The sequence below is a fragment of the Tupaia chinensis genome, unplaced genomic scaffold, assembly GCF_000334495.1.
Source record: "Tupaia chinensis unplaced genomic scaffold, TupChi_1.0 Scaffold140061_1, whole genome shotgun sequence".
Classification (NCBI taxonomy): Eukaryota; Metazoa; Chordata; class Mammalia; order Scandentia; family Tupaiidae; genus Tupaia; species Tupaia belangeri.
The window spans coordinates 91,527-102,046 of NW_006199940.1; the positions used below are offsets into that span (position 1 = coordinate 91,527).

The 10,520-nt window shown below is 59.3% G+C and overlaps 1 protein-coding gene across 5 annotated transcripts in view; it reads left to right on the forward strand.

Moving 5' to 3' along the window:
- The window catches only part of MROH1 (maestro heat like repeat family member 1), a gene marked incomplete at its 3' end in the record, with an annotated part of 83,574 nt that overhangs the window by 24,114 nt on the left and 48,940 nt on the right, over positions 1-10,520 (forward strand). For all 5 annotated transcript variants that reach the window (XM_027765952.1, XM_027765951.1, XM_014593242.1 and 2 more), the window contains 5 exon segments: positions 2,768-2,919; positions 3,347-3,487; positions 3,852-3,944; positions 8,877-8,955; positions 9,948-10,061. In XM_027765952.1, the coding sequence (XP_027621753.1) occupies positions 2,768-2,919; positions 3,347-3,487; positions 3,852-3,944; positions 8,877-8,955; positions 9,948-10,061 (579 nt within the window).

The following is a 10,520-nucleotide window of genomic DNA, read 5'->3' on the forward strand; positions in this document are numbered from 1 at the left end:
AGAGCGGAGACCATCTCGGACTGGGGGAGAGGGTTGGCGAAGCCCTCCAGAAAATAGAGCGAAAACGCCCAAATCTGGAACGTGGAGAAAGAGCAGGAAGAGCGAGCGGGCAGATGGTGCGGCCAGAGCTGCAGACACAGGTGCCCTAGGAGCGACGACGGGAGGGCTGGGTGGGGTGTGCGGTAGCTCGGAGACCTGCTGGTTCCAGACTGAGAGGACGCCGAGCCCCTCTAGCACACTGGTCTGAGAGCTGGGCGAGGGACTGTCAGCTTGGCGGAGGATGCCCAGGGCCTCGAGCGGGGTGTCTGTGGGATGTGCACCCAGCCCGTAGCTCCTGAGAGTGAGGGTAGAACGAAGGCTCCCGCAGGGATGGGAGGGTGTTCTCCATGGACACGTGGGGTGGCGGGCAGACACCCAGGGCACAGTGGGCCCTACGTGGCAGGGGAGGCCTTGCTGTGGGTGGAGGTTGGAGCTGCAGTGGTGACACACCGGGCAGACAGTGAGGGAACCACCGAGCTGGGGAGGGTGGAGCTGTGCCCAGGAGAGCCTGCCAGCTCCAGGGTGAGTCTTGGGTGTGGCAAGCAGTGCAGAGAGGGGGGCTCCCCGTGGTGGTCGCTTCCAAACGTGGCCATAAGGTGAGGACAGGAGGGCAAAGGAGAACTGCTCTTTTAACCTGTGTGCAGAACTCGGGTTAGATGTCAGGACCAGGGCCAGCCAGGTGGCATGGTGGTTAAGGCGGCTGGGTCTCTCAGGGCCAACTCTGCGGTTCGCATCCTGGACACATGCCGGGTGCTTGTGTGCGTGTGCCCCACATCCCGAGGGAATACAGAAGGGACTGTGGCATGTCTGTGCCCTGGGGCAGCTCCTCACTACTCCATCTCTGTCTCTGATTGAGTGCACATGCCCTCCAGCCAGAAAAACAGCGACACCCCGGCCACTGCGGCTTGCTAGGCTGGCTGAGTTCTGCAGGCGGTGCTGCGCGGTCGCCTTCGCGGTCGGCTTCACAGCCCTTGCTGGCCCCAGGACCATGTCCACGCAGTTCTGTGGCTCCGGTTCAGCCAAGCCGCAGCCTCGCAGGGTGGACGGTGCGCAGGGAGCTGCCGCGGTTCATGCCGCCCATGCCCATCTGGTAGGCAGGAGGCTGAGGAGGGTGTCGGGGCACAGAGCAGGGGCCAAGGGTGCACAGCCCACCGGTCCTGGCCGTGGGGCTCAGAGCACGCGGACCCCGTGCTGGAGCGGGCCGGTCAGTGTCAGGCTGGGGTTGGAACGGGGCTCCACGCCAGCAGGCCCTGCCAGATAGAGCTGAAGGAGAGCCCGCACTGGTCGACCCCCCGTGAGCCTGCCATGACCCCTCTAGCAGGTCTCCGTCTTCACCCGAGGGCCTGGGCCTGCCCCAAGTGTGGGCCGTGGCTGCCTCCTGCTATCCGTGGGCTTTCTGTCCGTCTTCTCCTCCTTGGTGACCTTAGCTCTGACAGCTCCCAGCCTCCGCTCCGCCGCCTGGGCGCAGGCCCAGCCTGGGCTGAGTGCTCCAGCCCCACCTGCTGTGCACTGAGTGTCCCCGTCCATGAGCTGGGACTCAGGGCATCACAGGTGACAGGTAGGCTTACCTGACCATGGTGTTGGACGCTGGCTCAGGGTCAAGTCTCAGTGCGTTTCTGCCCACGTGCTATCCCGAGGCTGACCCATGGTCTCGGCAGAACCAGCCCTGTCCCAAATCGCCCAGACTGGGGCATGGAGCTGATGACACAGGGACTGGAGCATGCCCTTTGCCGGCCCGTCTTGGGTTCCAGGCCCACAGCCAGTGTGTCCCAGACCCCTCCTCCTGAGGTCCTTGGCTACTCAAAGTCCAGGTGGTCAGGTATGTGGGCCGCACGGTGCCGCCCTTTCTTGGGTTCCAGGCCCACAGCCAGTGTGTCCCAGACCCCTCCTCCTGAGGTCCTTGGCTACTCAAAGTCCAGGTGGTCAGGTATGTGGGCCGCACACTCCCCAGAGGAAGACCTGGGTGCTGGCCCCAAAGCTTGGTGGCTTCCCCAGTGCCATGGCCCTGGCCCCTGTTGGCTCCTGTGCGGCCCCAGGCTCCGGCTGGCACAGACTCAGGCCGGCGCTGGAGCGCAGTGCCTCGGGGAGGCCAGCCCTGGCACAGTCCTGGCTCTTGTATAATGTGCTCCACTAGGTGCCCGTTCTCAGGGGTCTGCGAGGCCAGGGCTCAGGGAGGGCTCTCCCCAGCCTGCCGTTGGTCTTGGGCGTCCCTCCAGGCACTCTGGGCCTGCTTCCTCAGCGCATTGCCCCCCCCCCCCCATCTAGGTCTTTCCTTTTTCATTTAAAAAAGTCTATCATTTTTTAAGTGTACTTCTCTGATGAGCGAGAGGGACAGGCACCCTCAGCAGGTGTCCCTGCCAGCCAGGGTCCTGAGTGCACACGGTGTGCCTGGTGTGCTCTGGGCGGCCCAGAGATCTGCCCCCGCCTGCTGCAGGGTACCAGCTCCACAGCTGCACCCACAGCAGGGCCTTCTCCTTCCGCGGATGCCAGTGCAGTGGGCAAGCCCCGGCCCCCTTGCTGTGACCGCTTTGAGCAGCTCCGGGGCAGAGACTCTCCAATGTGGCCATGCTCTGAGATCTGGGCAGGACGCGGGTTTGCAGGTGCTGTACACCCTGGCACAACCTGGTGCTGCGCTGCAGGGCCAGTCGTCACAGGACTTCCAGAAGGGGTGCAAGTGCCAAACGGGGTTGCCCATGGTGCCATAGCCCCTCGCTCCACGCCATTGCAGCCTTCCAGCGCTTCAGTGAGAGTGCCCTGGAGTACCTGGCCAACCTGGACCAAGCCCCAGACCCCACAGTCAGGAAGGACACCTTTGCCTCTGACATCTTCTGCGCCTACGACCTTCTCTTTCCCAGCTGGCTGCAGAGCCGAGAAGCCAAGGTATGGGCGTGGCTGCCCACGTGCCCTGGAGCCTGGCCCTGCAGGCTGCGTGCCCTGCTCCGCCCTGCCCTGCCTGGCCCACACCGTCCTAGGGCTCTGAACCCATGCCACCCCAGGTGGGAGGAGCGGCCTGTCTGCACCTGTGCCTGGCGGTCAGCTCCACAGCTGACTGCCAGGAGATGGTGGCCTCGTGATGGGAGCAGCGGTGCAGGCAGGGCCTCTCCTGGGCCCCCAGCGACTGACACCAGGCAGCTCCTTGGGCGTCTCGGCTTGGCCAACCCCGCCCAGCCTCGGACTCTGCCTGTGGTCTACCCCCCAGTGGCTTGGCCAGGCTTGCCCCACAGCCCTCAGGACCCTTGGCCAGCTGGCATCCGCACAGCAGCCCTGGCGCTTGGTGGCTGTGAGCACAAGTCCTCCTGCCCCTCAGCTCCGGCTGGCTGTGGTGGAGGCCCTGGGCCCCATGAGCCACCTGCTGCCCAGTGAGAGGCTGGAAGAGCAGCTGCCCAGGCTCCTCCCCGGGGTTCTAGCACTCTACAGGAAGCACGCAGAGGCCTCCCACGTGTCTAAGGTGCGTATGGCTGGCAGGCGGTCCCGTGCTGGGCTTCTCTGGCTGGGCCCCCGGGGCAGTCTGAGTCCTGTGAGGTGCAGAGGTGGGTTTTAGGGGGCAGGCCTTCCTTGCTCAGACATCCCTGGGGGTGGCCCAGATCTGCTCCCATCTGCGCTGGACAGGATGCCTAGCTGGGACCTCAGCACCTGGACTCTTGCCCCTATTTCTGGCCTAGGGCCCCTCTCTTTCTCTGGCCTTCCACTCCCCTCTGAGTCCTAGAGATGGAGGTGGGGCTCCACTCGGCCTACGCCTGGGGTGGGGAGGTTCCGCTTGGCCTCAGCCAGTCCACGGTGGAGGGCTGACTGTCTCTCCTCTGCCCCTGCAGAGCCTGGGCCAGATCCTCGAGGCGGCCGTGAGTGTGGGCAGTCGTACCCTGGAAGTCCAGCTTGACACCCTGCTGGCTGCTCTGCATGCCCAGGTATGGGGGCGGGGGCAAGGCACACGCCATGTGTCTGCACTGTGCTGCTCGCCGGCACAGGGATGCGGGGACGGGTGGGAGGCAGGGCAGAGCATGGCCCAGGTGATGGGAGCTCAGCTGGGTGGGGGCAGTCAGGGAAGGCCAGGCCCAGGGTTCCTGGGAGCGGGCAGCGAGGGGCTGAGAGAGGCAAGCTGCTGGGGGAAGGGCTCTGAGGAGGAGGCCCTGCCACTGGGCACCCACCCTGGCCAGACACGGGAGTCCTGAGGCCGCCCAAGGGCACAGCACACAAGTCCCCGTAACCTTGGCTGGGAACATGAGCCTCGGGCCTTCCAGGGAGAGGCTAGTAGGTGCCTTTCCATGGAGATGTTCTGGAAGGGGAGTGAAGGGGGAGGTGCGATTTCTTCATCCCTGCCCCTGTCCCCTGGCCAGCCTGACAGTCCTAGCCTTCAGAAAGAGGAAGGAGGCGGGCCCGACAGAGATTTAAAGAGTATAAATATCCTGAACAATTACATGGTGACAAGGTTTTTTAAAACTATATGGAGTGTAGGGACCAGCAGTTAGCATAATGGCTATGTCGCTGGGCTCCCATGTAGTCGACCGTGGTTCAAGTCCCGGACCTGGTGGCTTGAACTCAAGCTGGGCGTGTGTGTATGCATGCCCAAGATCCCAAGAGGAGAATGGAGGAGAAGCGATTGCGGCATGGCCATCACCCTTGGGGGTGATTTCTCGTGTTCTATCTCTCTTTCTGGTGAGCGCATGCACCCTATAGCAAAAAACAAAAACAAAACAAAACAAAAAACCAACCCAAAAAAACTATATGAAGTGTATAGATTTTTCTTTTTTTTTTTTTAAAGAATTATTTTACTCAATATTATTTAACCATTTATTTATTTAATTCAACCAGAGAGGGACAGAGTAAGAGAGAGAGAGAAAGTGAGAAAGCAAGCTGCCAGGTCCAGGACTCGAACCGTGGTCAACCATGTGAGAGTCCAGCACCCTCAACCACCATACCACCTGCTGGCCCCCAAGTGTATAGATTTCTAAAAAGAGAAAAATGCATGGAAATTGGTAGAAGAAATAGAGAACTTTAATAAACAAAGAAATGGAAATAATATTCCAAGACCTTCTTTCCTTTAACAAACCAAGAACCAGATGGTCCTGAGATTGAATCCTACCAGACTGTGGCAAGGCAGCTCCCCAGTGTCCTGCACAGGTTGGTTCGGAAATCAGAAAGCCCCTGTGCTGTGAGCTCCCTGCTGTGAGGCCAGCCTGGGTCCCTGGGTGGGGGCAGAGGCACAGCTGTGTGTGGAGGCCGAGGGCCCGCGTAGTAGCAGTTAGCCAGGCCCACCCTGCTGTGGGGGACCTTGTGAGGGAGGGTGTGGCCCAGGGACGCCAGGGGTTGCCCACGTGTCCATCACTAGAGACGATCCTCCGAGCTCAGCGTGGGAAGACTCCTGTTGATACCGCAGACATTTCTGTTTGTTTGTTTAGGTTTTTGCTGTAGAAAGAGAGAGGGAAAGCAAGGAGTCACCTCCCAGGAGGCCGGCCACATCAGAGCCCCCCACTCCTCACCTTGGGGGCATGCACACATGCCTGACGTTATTCCCAGCCCCCAGTTCCGGGCTCAAGCCCCGGTTGGCCATGTAGGAGTCCAGCTCCGTGACCACCACACCACCTGCTGGCCCTCAAAAAAATGTTTAGGGACCAGTAGTTGGCATAATGGCTGTGTCACTGGACAGCCACCTAGTCAACTGCAGTTCAAGTCCCGGACCCAGTGGCTTAAACTCATGCTGGGCGCGTGTGCATGCGTGCCCAAGATCCCAAGAGGAGAATGGAAGAGAAGGGATTGCGATGTGGCCACCACCCCTGGGGGATAATTTCTCACTTTCTGTCTCTCTGTCTCTCTCTCTGACTTTCTGGCAAGCACATGTGCCCTATAGCAAAAACCTCTCCAAAAAAAAAAAAAAAAAAGAACACGAATGTGTGGCGTGGTGGTTAAGGCACTAGAAACTCCCACATGGCCAACCATGGTTTGAGTCCCGGACCTGGTGGTTGCTTTCTCACTTTCTCTCTCTGGTCAAATTAAAAATAAAATTAAATAATTTTATAATTCTTTTAAAAAAAGTTTAAGGGCCAGTCAGTTGTGTGGTGGTTAAGATGGCTAAAATCCTGTGTGGCCAACTGCACATTTGAGTCCTGGACCTGGCAGCTTGAAAAACATGCTATGTGCATGTGCGTGCATGCCCGAGAGCCCAAGAGGAGGGATGGTGGCGTGGCCGTCCCCTGGGAGACTGCGGTTTCTCACTTGCTCTCTCTCCCTGGCAAGTGCACATACTCTGCAGCGGAACTAAAATAACAACCAGTTAAGATGGCCACAGGGCACATGCCGCAGAGGGAGCTGGGTGAGGGGCACGCCCATGCTGCCGCCCCTTCTCCACCCTTCCCCTTCTCAGATCTGGGGCTCACGTGCGCAGCTGCCCAGCACCGTCCTCGGTCACCCCTGCTGGGGCCAAGCTGCAGGTAGCCATGCAGAATCCAGCCCTCCTCACCTCTGGGCTCTCAGGCCGCCTCTTGATATTTATTTATGTATCTTGAACTTGTCACAGCGAGGCTTGGGAAGGGCCTTCAGCATGACCAAGTTTATTCCCACACCTTTCTTATGTATAGTTCATGTTTCATTGTACGCAAGAAGAAAGCCTTTGGGGACCAGCCGATGCATAGTGATTACGTCATTGGACTCCCACATAGCCGACCGCGGTTTGAGTCCCGAACCTGGCAGCCTAAAACACGCCAGGCGCATGTGCATGTGTGCCCAAAATCCCAATAGGAGAATCGGGGAGAAGGGATTGCAGTGTGGCCATCCCCGCAAAGGGTGATTTCTTGCTTTCTGTCTCTCTGTCTCTTCAGTGAGTGCATGTGCCCTATAGTGAAAATCTCTCTAAAACAAAAAAGCCTTTCAAATTCGGTAATTACTTTTGGAATTCTCCAAATTTTCACTGAACTTTTTAAAAAATATTTATTTTAATTTAACTTATTTATTATTAGTAGTATTTTTTTAATTTGACCAGAGAGAAACAGAAAAAGAGAAGGAAAGTGAGAAAGAAAAACCGCCAGGGGCTGGCAGATGGCATAGTGGTTAAGGATTCTGGAATACCACATGGCTGATCATGGTTCAAGTCCTGGACCTGACTTTCTCACTTCCTTTCTGTCCCTCTCTGGTCAAATTAAAATAAGAAATAAGGTTATGTGTGAAAAAAAAAAAAAGAAAGAAAGAAAGGAAGTCAGGTCCGGGGCTCGAACCACAGTCAACCATGTGGGAATTAAACACCTTAACCACTACTCTACCTGCTGGCCCCACTGTACTTTTTCTCTAATTGCCAGAGGGCATGTGTACTTGCGAGAGAGGGGGTCTCATGACATGTTTTCCCTTCATTCCTCTCTTCTATGAGGATTTTGAGCACACACATGAGCCTGGCGTGTTTTCTTTTTTTGGAGAGGTTTTTGCTATAGAGCGCATGTGCTCTCCAGCAAGAGGAAAGACAGAGACAGACAGCGAGAAATCACCCCCCCGGGGGGGGATGGCCACGCTGCAATCCCTTCTCTACTCTCCTCTCAGGATCTGGGGCACACATGCACCTGGCGTAAATTTAGGCCACCGGGTCCAGGACTCAAACCACGGTCAACTACATGGCAGTCCAGCAGCGTAGCCACTACGCTCACTGCTGGTCCCGCCTGGTGTGTTGTTTGGGCCTCTGGGGCCGTGGCTCGTTGCTGCAGCTGGCCATGTGGTGTCCAGCTTCCTTAACTGCTGAGCTGCACGGCTAGTGTTCCTCTGTGCTTCCATTGTTCAATCTAGTGGGGATTTATTGTCGAAGAGTGAGTCAGAATCCAGCTTTTATCTTTTTTTCTTGATGATTTCTCACCTGCACTAGTTGTCCCCTGCTGTATAAGCAGTTACCACAAACTCATCTCCTGGAAACAGCAACTGTCTATGGCCTTGCAGTGTCTGTGGGTCAGGACCCAGAAGCAGTTTGGCCAGGTGGTTCTGACCCAGGGTCTCAGGAGGTTGCAGTTAGCCAGGCTGTTACCCGAGGGCTTTCCTGGGACCAGGACCGGATCTGGGAGGGCTCTCTCACATGGCTCTTGGCTGGCAGCCTCAGCCCTTGGACAAGGATCTCCCCGTGGGACTCTGAGTGTCCTCACAGCACACTGACTGCCCCCCACAAGCAGGTGACCTGCGGGCATGACAGGGAGCTGGCACCATCAGGCCAGAATGGTGTTCACAGTCAGAATGACACGCACCTGCCTGGGAATGCAGAGCAGAGTCCTGGTGCTGGCATCTCCATCTCACCGCCCCAGCAGCTCTGAGGGTGGCCAGTGTCCAGGTGGATGTGCCTGGGTCCCTGGGCCTGCCCCCAGCAATGGGCCACCTCTGCTGGCTCAGAAGGCGGGCCCTGCTGGTGCCCTTTCTGTGGAGGTGAAGAGGCGGGGCCTGGTGTTAACGCTTGGGCAGGGCCACGTGCTCTGGCACTGCCCACTGAGTGCCATGGAGCCCAGAGGTGCAGCCACTGCCCACCTGAGTCTTTGACATCTGCCCGTGGGGGCAGTTTTGTTGTTTATTTTGCCATTTGGAAAGGCAAATTCTAGGTGTTTGCTCTGCATGCTCTGGACACTCCAGATGGGTGTCTGCAGGGGCGCCGTCGCCTGCAGTAAAGCTGTCCTGGCTTGCTGACAGGACGCAGGAAATGCAAGGAGCCTGGACTCACCAGCCTGAGGGCCGGCCTCCTCCCCGCCCCTCCCATCCCGCCCGCTGCCAGGGGCTGGGCTGGGGCCTGGAGCGTCCCCGATGGAGTCTAGGAGTGATAGCACCTGGCCCCAGGCTCGGGCCCGGGTCAGCTGGCTGCACCCTCTGCCCTCTGTGCCCTGGAGCAGATGTGCATGCCTGTGGAATCCTCAAGCCCCCTGGTGCTGAGCAACCAGAAGGAGGTGCTGCGCTGCTTCACCGTGCTGGGTAAGGGGGCTACATGGGCAGGGAGAGCCTGGTGGGCCCTGTCCGTGCCTCTCGGGGGGTCCTGACTGTGTTCCAGGGGCCTTGCAGCAGGGCCTGGCCAGGGATGCAGCCTGGGCAAGTGCTGCCCACTGGCATGGAGCCCAGGGTTTCACTCCATGCCCCATGCCCCACACCCTGCCTGGCCCTCGCCCACCCCACCTGCTGTTCCCACCCCTCCTGCTTGCTCTGGCCCTGGCCACCTGCAGCTCCTGGCCCTGGCCGGCCACACTTGTCCATGGCCACCAAAGTCTACAGTCTGTCCGGAGTGCATGGCCTCAGACAGAGGAGGCCTGTCCTGCGCATAGTCCCCAGACAGGCCCTACCTGCATGCCCACCTGCTCATTGGCTCTGAAGGGCCAGTGGGTGGCACCAGGAGGGACCTTGCCCAAGCTCAGGGCTGTCATTGTTTGGCCAGCAGTGTCAGTGTCAGCTGGAGGTCCCTGGTTCCCAGGAGGAGGTGGAAGGAAGGGCAGTGTGGAGGCTGGCCTCAGCTGGGCTGGGGGAGGGATGTTGGGGAGGGCTAGCAGGTCTGGTGTCCAGGCAGGGCAGGCGCCAGGCTCTTCATGACACCGAGGCCTGGACCTGCTAGGCCCTCATGGAGGATTGGGCATTGGGCAAGAGCCTTGGGCATGGAGCTGGGGTCTGCTACCCCCTTGGCTGCAGCCCAGTGCTCAGCAGCACCAGTCAGCCTAGCTTCGGGGGGGCCCAGGGCAGGAGGGCAGGGCCTCTGGGCCCGTGTCAGGCCGAGAAGCCGAGGTGCACGCCTGGTCCTGGCTGGGCTCTCAGGCTGCTCGTGCTCGTGGGGTGTCAGCCTGCTGGGCCAAGGCCATGACAGTACCCCATGGGAGTTGCGCTCCGACCCCTGGCCTGCCAGGTGTGGTGCTGACGAGGTCAGAGCCCCTGCCGGGTGCACTCGGTCACCAGCTGTGCCCGGCCTGTGCGCTGCCCTGCAGCTGGCTGCTCCCCTGATCGCCTGCTGGCCTTCCTGCTCCCCAAGCTGGACATCGGCAGTGAGCGGCTCCGCGTGGGCACCCTGCTCACCCTGAGACACATCATCAACTCGGCTGGTGAGTGCCACGGAGCCGCGCCGCGCCTGGAAGGATGGGGGGCCCACCCTGCAGGTGGGAAGTGGCTGCTGGCTTTGAAGCCATTCAAAAACTTTCCAGCTTTCTGGTTTGCAAAATTCTAAACTGTATACAAAGTTGCAAGTTGAGCAGTACCCAGAGCCTGCTGACACACTCCCCAGCTGCTGGCCTGCCAGCCTTCCTGGTCCTCCTAGCAGAAGGCCCCACATGGCTGAGCGCTGCTGCCTCATGGATAGTTGTCAGTGTCACCTTTGATTAGAAAGTAAGGAGACCGGGCAGAATGGTGCGACGACACAGCAGGGAGCCCCGGAGAACTCTGGGGCAAAGCAGTACTGAAAGTGTAATTAGGAAGGAAGAAAGCGGCCCGGGCCAGGGACTGGTAGTCATGCGCGCTGAAGCCCATGGGCTGACCAGGCCGTTCAAGCCCGGGAAGCCAGTGTA